The following is a 10364-nucleotide window of genomic DNA, read 5'->3' on the forward strand; positions in this document are numbered from 1 at the left end:
TCATAAATCAGTTAATCAACCAATCAATCGTAGCAAAGTGTGAAGACAGAATGACCTTAAATCCCCGATGACATTAGGGAGTTACTCTAACAGGCCAAAATTACCTACGAGTTGATGAGCTGATGACTTTGTTTGTTTTGTTTTTTTCAGAAACAGGGTTTCTCTGTGCAGCCCTGGCTGTCTTGGAACTCATCTGTGTAAACCAGGGTGACTTCAAACTCAGAGATCCACCTGCCTGTGCCTCCCAAGCAAGCAAACAAACATCCCCTATGCATTTAATCCATTGTAACCAAGTTGCTCTTCTGGGTGACAAGCACCCTGTGACCTGAGATGCTTTCTGAGACAAGGGCTGGAGCCCCATGAAACAGTGTAGCTCATTCAGGGGACCTTGTGGGAAATGCAGATTCTGCATCTGGAGGTCAGGCCTGTGGCCTGAGTCTGCACATCTTACTAGCTTGTAGCTAATACTGATGGGGTAGATTCTGGACCACACCTTGGAGTCGCAAAGAATTGGAAAATGGCACTTTTTCAGGGATTGTCTCCTCATAGGCTTCCTAGTCAGCTTTAAAATCGAATGAATGAATAAATAAACCTCCATGAATTTTCAACAAAAACTCTTTTATTTAGAATATCATTTTTGAGACAAAAAGCAGTTCATTTTATTCAGCAAAATAAACTCAACAAATTCATTTAAATAAGGTAAACTCCAGACTCTGTAAATTTTTTTTCTTAGCTACTTGCTTTTCTGCCACTTGGAGTCTGAAGCTGCTAGCTTAGGGTTCTTTCCGAGGTAACACAGAAACTTTGACAATACACCCGTGTGCTCATCCGACTACCAGTGAACTCAGTGAAACAGAGGGGAAAGGCACAGGGGGGTGAGTTCGGGAGAAGTCTTCCCTGCCTGTTCTGATAGCTTTTCCACAGAAGCCTGGGGGCTCGGAAACGAATGGTACACACAGTGACTCGCTACTGGCAGCTGACAACGGAACGCAGACAGAAAACCATTCCACATCTTCTTTCATTGAAATCCAAAGGGAAACGCAAGCCTCGCCCCTTCCCCAGCCAAGCCATCGCTTTACCCAGAACTGCATTTAGCTTCCTGTTATTTTCTTTTTTAGTTATATACATTTAAAAAAAAAAAAACCACACACACATTGTATTAAATAGCAGGCCAGCCAACGATGGGACATTCAACTCTGCACTGAAACATCGAAAGAGCCTGGGTAAGCCCAGGTGAGGAGCCGCAGGCAGAGTTCAGGAGAGCCAGGGAGGCTGCAGGTGCCGCTGGCTCCCTAATCTGTGACAGACCTGCATTCGGAGGGCAAGCCTTCTGACCGCCGCCACTGGGCCAGGCGCTGCTTAAACCATTTCTGAAAGAAAGAAACGTCAAGAATTACCTGTTATGTACTGAAAAACTGAAATGTCTATTTCATGGCTAAGGGTGGTCTGTGTGGCCCAATTGGGAAGGAAAGAAGCAAGGCCTGTGGGGGTGGTTCTCTCAGCACAACCCCAACCGTGTTTGCCCCGGGAAATCTGTGCATGCCACATAGTCTTCATCCGACTTTCTCTCTCTCTCTCTCTCTCTCTCTCTCTCTCTCTCTCTCTCTCAGGTTCTCCTTATCTTCTGTTTTGCTAACCTCGTAGGACTTGCATTACTTTAATTGCCTGCATACACACTCTTCTGGAAGGATCCACGAACACCAAGCCTGTTTTCATCTTATCAACATTGTATCTTACCCCCCCACCCTTACACAAAGTCTCAAGATGTAACCGATTAGTCAATGTTTCATGAGCAAATAGAAGCTGAAACAACTCTTGATGCCCCCAGAGTTTTCTAGACTCTGGGTTCGATATCTCATGATGGGTGCCGATATCAACCTGAGCTTTGCTCCTTAGTAGTATCTGGTAAGATTTTGTTCAATAAACGACTCATAACTCATAAGCACTAGGCGACCTTGAACCACTCTTCTTAGGAATCCATGGAGTGGACCTCTGAGCAGTGAGAGGTGGCTTTATCCATGATTCATAGCTATCCTGCTCAGCGTCACTCAAATATTAAACCCTTACCAATGTCAGTAGTAATTCTGGGGAGGCCTCAATGGGAGGCTTCTGGAACGGTACTAAGGGTGGCCCAAAACGTTCCTATAAGCTGTAAGGCAGGGTGGCACACTTTTCACGAACTGGCAGCCTTTACAACATCACTTCAGACTGAGGGCCTTGGAGACAGCGAAATTAAAACTGCTGGGGGACAAGGTCTGAACCAGGGGTTCGGAAGGAAACTGGGATTTGAAGAAACCAGCTTTGAAAGGCACTGTTGAGAAAACAGAAGCAGAAGGCTTCTCTCCTTGGAAGGACATAACACGCAGTTTTCTCTTGAGCCCGCACCTCCCGTGTCAAGGAGGACACGGGTAATGGTCAGATTTCACAGCGCAGATCTAATCCATCAAGATGCTGGCGTAGGTGAGCATTGCGGGTGGAACCAACAGTTAACTCTACTGTCAGTGCCTGCAAGAAGTCCCTAGGAACAGAGCCAGTCTGTGAACAGAGAGGTAAGCTTTGGTGGTCTCTATCGCCCCTTGTGGGTTTCCTAAGGATTACCTAGTCTAGGGGTAAGGAGAGAGAGTAGAGCGGTAACTCAGCCACTCTGGGGTGGGCTGACAGAGGTGGCCCCAGTAAGAAACATTTATTCAGCGTTCATGTTCAGCCTCACAAGTAGGCTGGGCCCTGTTGGAGAAAAGCTGGTCTCTCCTGAGATCTAAGGAGCCCAAGATCAGCAGAAAGGGTGCGAGCCACAGGACGGAAGAGCCGCTGACAAGCTGGGGGCAGGCTGTCACTCAGGCAAGGGCCCGAGGCTTCAGGACAGAGAAGGGCTCCCAGCACACTGCTTTACAGCCTACACGTGTGCGCGTGCGTGCGTGCGTGCGTGCGTGGATGGGTCAGGGCTCACTCTCTCCAGCTGTGGTTCACCTGCTGAGCCTCTGCCTCCTCCCTCTACCAGGACCAATTGTCTCTCCACCCTTATCCCGGGGGTGGCAGCAGAGAACATCAATAGAAAGCAAAGGGTGAAGGGGGGGACCACCAGAAGGAAGCCTTCTCTAGGGCACTTGCTCCCCGTATGTCTCATTTCACTCTGGGGTACTACTCTTTCTTTTCTCTCTCTCTGTATTATTTATTTTATTTCTTTTCCTTTCTTTTCCCGTTATTGCTTTTGAAACAGGCCCAAGTTGCACAGCCTGTCCTTGAATCCATTATGTATCTGGAGAGCTTGAACATCTGATCCTCCTGCCTCTACCTCCCAAACATTTGGATTACAAGTGTTCCTGGTGCCTGGTTTAGTCAGTGCTGAAGAAGGAACCTATGGCCTGGGCACGTTAGGCAAGCATCCTACCAAATGAACCCCATCCCCGTGGGCATCACTAATCTTAAGGAGAAGAGAGGGCTCGTGTGACAGGGCTTGACCCCAACTCTGATTGTGACGAGTGGGCACATTCTCTTGTTTTAATCTGTGTGTGTGCTCGGTCAAGCCTGGGTCTGGTTTGAGAGCAGCATGGTGCCAACTTCATTAATGAGGTAACTGTGGGGGTTCCAGGAACCAGAGCTGCATAAATGGCAGCATTTTCAAGACTAATTAAAACCTAGAAGAGAGGGGGAAAAAAAACCCACTTTCTATCAGGACTCATTTAAGACAAAGTGGTTAAGCTGGCCTCATTCAAAAGAGCCCCTTCCCCCACCCCCACCCCCGCATCTTCACATGCAGAGTATTGATGGGTCATTACCCAAAATAGCTTCGACCTGAACCACATTTGTGAATTTGCAAGGTTCAATCTAAATGCTTAACAAATTAAGCTCTGGTACTGAGAGATGGGAAGAGGTGTGAAAAAAGCTCAACTGCTTTCTGAAGGAAGGGAGAGAAAGAGAGAGAGAGAGAGAGAGAGAGAGAGAGAGAGAGAGAGAGAGAGAGAGATTGTCAATTCAATTCAGGACATACATCATAATCCAGCAAACTAGTTGCTGGTAACAAAACACACAGTCTCTTGTTGGCTCCTTTTCTGTCTAGCTCTGGATCTTGTATCCCCTGACTCCCATAAATCCTAATTTTCCACCTGGCTTTGTCTCTTTCTCTCTTCTTTGTTTCAGCCATCCCCGGGGAAAGACATTCATCCCTTGTTTGCCATGAATGGGTGCTCTCATTACCCCGGCTCACTGATGGAAATTTATTTACTCTGGGTGAACAGATGATAATTGGACACTGGGTTGGGAGGGGTCGGGGCAAAACAACATTGTTCTTGTCCTTTTCTCTGACAACTAACATTTCGTTCTTTTCAGAGCAAGACCTTTAGAGGTCTTAGCCCACTGCTAAAACATGCAACAACTGAAAACACTGGATCCTGGGAACAAGCCCAGAACACCAAAAAGATAAAAATACTGGGAACTTCCTCAAGAAGCAATGCCAGCTACACTGTACTTGCGTGTGTGTGTGTGTGTGTGTGCGCGCGCGCGCGCGCATATGCAATTGTGTGTGAAGAAGACTCTGTGTGTGTGTGTGTGTGTGTGTGTGTGTGTGTGTGTGTGCAAGTGTGTGTGAAGATGACTGTACCATTCCAGCCTCTCGGAGTGAAAATGAAGCAGCGTTCCCAGGCCCCTTTACACTGACTTCCATACAGTAAAAGCCACAGGGAGTAGGATTCTGTAGGATTTCATTTAACTTAAATGCAGCAGATATACAGAGGAATGAGAAACATTCCATGGATCCCAACAAAAGCAATTAAAGAAGGCCTCTCACCACAAGGCCCTTGCTGCACACTGGCTTCCTAGAACTCGGTTTGATAGTGGGATTGTTACAAGGTCTGCAGATGCACCGGTGACTCATGAACACAAGGACGGGCTTTTCACACCACGTTCTGAGAAGTGCCTCCCTCACACCTTATTAGGATGTTGGTATAGCACCCGGTTCATGCAGGGTGGGGGAGGGGAGAAAAAGAGGTCTACAAGGGTCCCCAGCCAGAGTGCTTCTGCATTCTGGTCTTTCTCACCTTCGCTAAAATCTCCACAGTGTGAAATCAGTAACGACCTCTCAAGAGTGGATCATGTGTATTTCTCTGTTACTAACATAACACTTGGTTTAGGGAAAGAATGTGATGCTGGATATTGTGATACCTGTCTATAATCCCAGTAGTCAGCAGCTGAGGCAGGAGGATTGTGAGTTCATGGCCAGGTTGGACTACAGAGGAAGACCCTGTCTGTCTCACTCCCTATAAAGGGGGAAGGGGCCTGATTCTATCTCTGGAAATGGCTGGTGTCAGGATGGGATCTGGCATCTGTGATGAATATCGTTTTGGCTGGGAGAGGACCACACTAGTGAAGAAGAGAGGCAGGGGCTGTGCTGAAAGCAGGCGCCAGATAGGGGAGAACCAGCAAGCGCTGGCCTCCACGGAGGTCTCTGAAGCATCCCTAAAGACCTCCTACAGACAAAGGCAATTGTCTTAGCTTGCAGTCTCAACACTGGACTTTGTGTCTGCAGAAGACACTTTCCTTTTCGTAGAGGACATCTTTTAAAATGTAAATGTTAGGGAAGAATAAACAACCAGTAGGCTGAAGCTGGTGTGTGGCGCTAAGAAAGGATGGAGAGATGGGACCCAGTCCAAACAGAAACGACAGGGCAAGCAGAAGCCTCCTTCAGAAGCCTCCTGCTGAGACTCTGAGCTCCTGGTTCCAGGTACTTCCCTGCAGGTCTAGACAGGAAGATGAGGGCAAGCAGGCCTCTGCAGGAAGAAGGTGTTGGCCCGTGGCAGGAAGAGGAAGCCAGGCCCTCCCATGAGGCTCACTCATCCACACCCCACTCTTGTCGGGCTGGCTGCACCCTTTGTGCATTTGAGGATGGCAGGAGAGGTGAGGCAGAAGAACTATCATGGGCTGAGACCCCTGTTGTGCGAATTTCTGCATTTGTTGGTCTCAAGCACTAAAAGGCAGACACTCTTTCTTTCAGCTCCTGCTGGATTTCATTGCAATTCTTTAATAGCAGAGAGATCTGGAGGAAAGGTTAGCAATAGCCTGGAATGCCCATTGCTTAATGCACAGGTAAGCTGATCTTTCTGTCCTTGCGTCCCATGTCACCACATACAGCTGTTTCCAGCCCTCCTCTGTGGAGGTCGTATAGGACAGAGGCCCAGGGTCTAAGCATGGAACCAGACTGTTGCAGTTTTAGCAACGTCAGCTTTCTGTGCCTCGGTTCCTTTCCTGAGCTCACAGGTGACAAGATAAGTGGCGTTACATTCAGCAAGTATCTGAAACAAAACACGCCAGGTATTTATTGCTCCAAAGGTCAGCATGGGGCAGGTGGCCCAGCTCAGAGGCACAGGCCATGCTTAGCATGCTCAAGGCCTTAGCGTCCATCTCCAGCAACCACACATGCACACATGATGGTGAATACAGACAAACATGACTATTCTGCTTTGCAGGTTGAAGAGACTCCAGGGTTAGGTCCCTAACTGGTACTGTGTGCATGATATCCAAGAGCCCAGTTCTTAAAACCTGAGACATCTTCATGACCACTAAATACAGCACGGATTTTAAACTGCTAATACTTCAACAGCTTGTCTTTTCACGGGCTCCAAGACACAGGAGCTTTTAGACTTGGATTACAATAAACCATCATCTTCTACTGGGTTCTGATTCTGCTTCTATTTGATCTAGGACTGGAAGGATTACATATGGGTAAATTCTCCATGTTGCCCCGGGCTTATTAAAGATCATCTAGGGTTTGAGGCTCGGGATTCTGGTCCCAGGATACCAGAGAGCCCTCATTACAAGGTTTTAAGATTCAATTGAGCAGGGTGAAGAGAGGACAAAGCCCCTCCTTCTTCCGCCTACTAAACTGGAAGGGAAACGAACATCCCAGTTTCAGCGTAGCATCGAGAGGCATAAAGTGCTTTGAGGAAGGCAGGATCTGTTTATCGTGCAGAGCAAATCATCTTTCAGTGACCAAAGGGAAAAGAGAAGTCAGAGTTTAGACAGGACTAGGCAGGGAAAGTCGGCTAACTGCTCCAACACTGCGCCAGGCGGCGCTGCATTCTCTACCTTAAGCAATTTTCAGGATTAGTCGGGTAACAAGGAAACCTTTAACAAACAGACACGTTATCATCACTCTAGGGGGTTGTGCAGCATAACGTCAGCTGGCTACCTTCTTGGAAAACTCTGGGGAAAGGCTCTAAGCCTCAGAACCAGGGGATTAATAGAACGACAACAAAACCCAAACCGAACCACGGCAACGTGCCAGTTAGGTTGTGTAGCCGAGAGGCATGCAGCTCCGCAATGTGGCAATGTGGCGGGAAGAGCGATTTAACAATCCTGGCAGGTGCCTTCCACCCCCGCCTTAGGTTCCTCCTTTTGACAAACCCAACGGCTGAATTTATAGCTGATCGCCAAAGTCCCTTCCAACTGTGATACCCCTGATGAAAACAAACCTTCCTGAAGATCTCCAGCACAGAGCCGGGAGTTACTGAGCTGGGAAACTGAAAGCACACACAGCAAGTGAAACGCTCCTCCAACCATGGGAGGAGAAAGTATGGTCCCGGCTCTGGGAGGCAATGGAAAGTCAGAAGCAAAGTAAGTGGTGGTGGGTTGGGGTTTGGGGTGGAGGTGGACTGGGCGCCCAGGGAGCTGCGGAGTGATACATGGACTGGGATCCACGCAGTGGAGGCCCGCGAGAGGCGCGGGGACCCGCCAGTCCCCGGCGATGTGCTAGGCTTGGGGACTCACCTGCGTCTCCTCCTCCGTGAGGCCCGCCTCGGCGGCGATGAGGCACAGCGTGGTGGGGTCGGGATGCTTGTTGACCTTGTTGAAGTTGTATTCCAGGATCTCCACCTGGTCCTCCGTGGGGCCGGTCGTGGTCTCTGCTGACATGGTTCTGGCGCGGCTGCGGGGAAGAAGAAGAGCCGGGTGAGCGAGGCCGGCCTGTCCCCTCCCGGGGTCCCACCGATCCCCCTCTCCGCCCCATCCCCGGAGAGCTGCGGACTGCGGGGCTCGCGGGCGCCCTCCCCGGGGACCCGGAGGACGGACTACAGAGCAAGTTCCCAGCCTCTCGGCACGGTCCCCAACCTAGCAAAGGATGGAGAGGAGGATGAAGACGACTTCGGGCTGCCTCTCGGAGGGGACAGTAAAGGAAGCGCCTCAAGAGCTGCCTCTGGAGATCCGGAGCTGATCCGGAGCTGCCCTGGGGACCTAGGACACACGCGGGGCAGGGCTCCCGGCCCCTGGGCACGCCTCCCAGGCCGCGCAGCCCGCCTCCGCAACTAGCTAGCACGTGGGGGCCTTGCCAGGGAGCGCTAGGCACCGCACACTTTGGAGGAAGAGACGCCCACAGTACAAGTTGGGAAAATGGAGACCGTACATTTTTAAAAACGAATAACCCCAATAGATATTTACTTTTTTTCCTGATTACAAAAATAACTCATACTGTAAAAAAATCTGAAGTACATTAAAATCATAGCGGGAAAGTTAAATTGCTCACATAGTCACAAATTACAGCTATAAAATTTTAGATGACGCTTTAAAGATCTTCCTGATTTACAGATGTGGAAATGAAACTACAAAGATAATGACTTACTTTGGGGTTATGGAATGAATGGAGAAGGCTGAGCCACCTGTGTGCCTTGCCAGGGACTGCTGCAACCACCTTTGCCCACTTTCCTGGCAACTTTTTAACCTAAGCTGTGAACCCCAGTCTTGCTATTGCCAGGCCCCCCTCCCAAGAGCCCACCCCACTGTGCTGCCCTGTGTTGGGGGTGATGACTTTAAAAACTTACACAATTATACAGGATCAAAATCAACTGTTATTTAAAACCTCAGACTTCCTCAAAGGAAAACAGGTTCACGTCAGGCTTCAAGGTCTCTTACACGTCTTCACTTTTAAGACAAATATTGCTGGCAGATTGGGGTGTGACCTTCCTGCTGTGTCCCCTCCCCATCTATGTAGCTTCAGACTCCAGGCTAAGAAAACTGACCGAGGTACTCCCCCCTCCTGTGCCACGACGGGGTTGAAGACTGGGAGGTAGAGAACGTTGGACTTCAAGATATTCTCGGCTGTAAATTTCATACAGGCTTGACAAAGCAGCAGTGTGGGACGCAAACCACCCTCAAAGTCCTCGGCAGAGTCGTGAGTGGGTTAGGATGTGGTTTGTGCCTGCGGTGAGCTACCTGGATAATGTGCCCAGCGCTTAGACCTTTTCGCATGTGATTTATACTCCCTACTTCCTGAATAATTGCCTTTACCCCTCCTCTAGTTCCCTTGAGGAGGTTTCAGACAGGACGAGAAGCCTTTCAGCTAAGTGGGACTGGAGTTCAAACCACTTGCCAGATCACCATCAAATCATCATCAAATCCAGCAACTGGATGTTCCTCAAGTTAAAATGTGTACCAAGTCTCTGTACCGAGGTAATCGGTACAGCAATGCCTCTCCCATTAGCACGGAGCCTCCCTGCACCTATGACACACTCTCTCTCTGGAAAGTTATCTCTCCACAGCCAGGGACATGGAGGCAGAAACCCCAGAGCTCTGCCGATTTCCGACCATAACCAGCGCTCTATGGCGCACACACTGAGCATTGGCTCAAGGCCGGTGTTTCGCGAGCCTCTTTTTCAGTAAGCCAGGCTGTCTTCAGTTTAGTGGGAGGAAGGTAGGAGGGTAACAGTGTGAGCGCAAGGAGGGCTTGTTGCCACGTTCAGCGGGTGTGTTTCTAGTTAGACACTAATCCCAGCCAAAGCCGTCCAGTGAAGTAACCCACCACTCTTCAAGCTGCCAACCAAAAGAACACAGCCAGGGCAACGCTGCCTCTGGGCTTACTTCTTGCCCTGGAATGATTTCCGGTCCTGCTGGCTCTTTCCCCCAGAACCCCTGTTGCTGCCTTGTGGAATCCATGGGCCTCCAGAAATATCACATTGCGAACCCCATTCAGAATTACCCACACGCTTTCCTGTCTTTTTGTAGCTGCTGCTATCTAACCGTGGGCTGCTAACATGCCTCTGTGGGATCACGTGCCTCCGTGGGATCACGTGGTGATAGGGGTGATTGACTTCGAAGGATTGCTAGGGTTAGTCGGCAGAACCATTGCTGACTGCTAAGGAGACAGGTGGGACGGTCCTCGGACTGCACCTGTTCCTCTCCAAGGTACACTAAACAAGTGTACTTGGTTTCTAGCCATGGGGATGAAAGGGTTCTACTGTCAGATGGATTTGTTACTGCTCGGCAGAGCTCAGGCACTATTAGTTCAGAACTGAACTCTCTCGTTGGTAAATGTTTGCTTTTGCTTTGTGTTTTCTCTCTCTCTCTCTCTCTCTCTCTCTCTCTCTCTCTCTCTCTCTCTCTCT

At 49.4% G+C, this 10364-nt stretch overlaps 1 protein-coding gene across 2 annotated transcripts in view; it reads right to left on the minus strand.

The window, feature by feature from the left end:
- Positions 1 to 599: 599 nt before the first annotated feature.
- The window catches only part of Hopx (HOP homeobox), a 27636-nt gene continuing 17871 nt past the window's right edge, over positions 600 to 10364 (minus strand). The window contains exons 1-3 of one of the 2 annotated variants that reach the window (XM_005359382.3): positions 8098 to 8233; positions 7759 to 7915; positions 600 to 1370 (exon numbers count right to left, since the gene is read on the minus strand). In XM_005359382.3, coding sequence (XP_005359439.1) covers positions 1293 to 1370; positions 7759 to 7902 — 222 coding nt within the window. In that variant the 5' untranslated portion in view covers positions 7903 to 7915; positions 8098 to 8233 and the 3' untranslated portion in view covers positions 600 to 1292. Of the gene's footprint in view, positions 1371 to 7758; positions 7916 to 8097; positions 8234 to 10364 lie in introns of those variants that run through there. The other variant, XM_005359381.2, reaches the window with a different exon arrangement.

The sequence above is a fragment of the Microtus ochrogaster genome, linkage group LG1 (genome assembly GCF_000317375.1).
Source record: "Microtus ochrogaster isolate Prairie Vole_2 linkage group LG1, MicOch1.0, whole genome shotgun sequence".
NCBI classification, from domain to species: Eukaryota; Metazoa; Chordata; class Mammalia; order Rodentia; family Cricetidae; genus Microtus; species Microtus ochrogaster.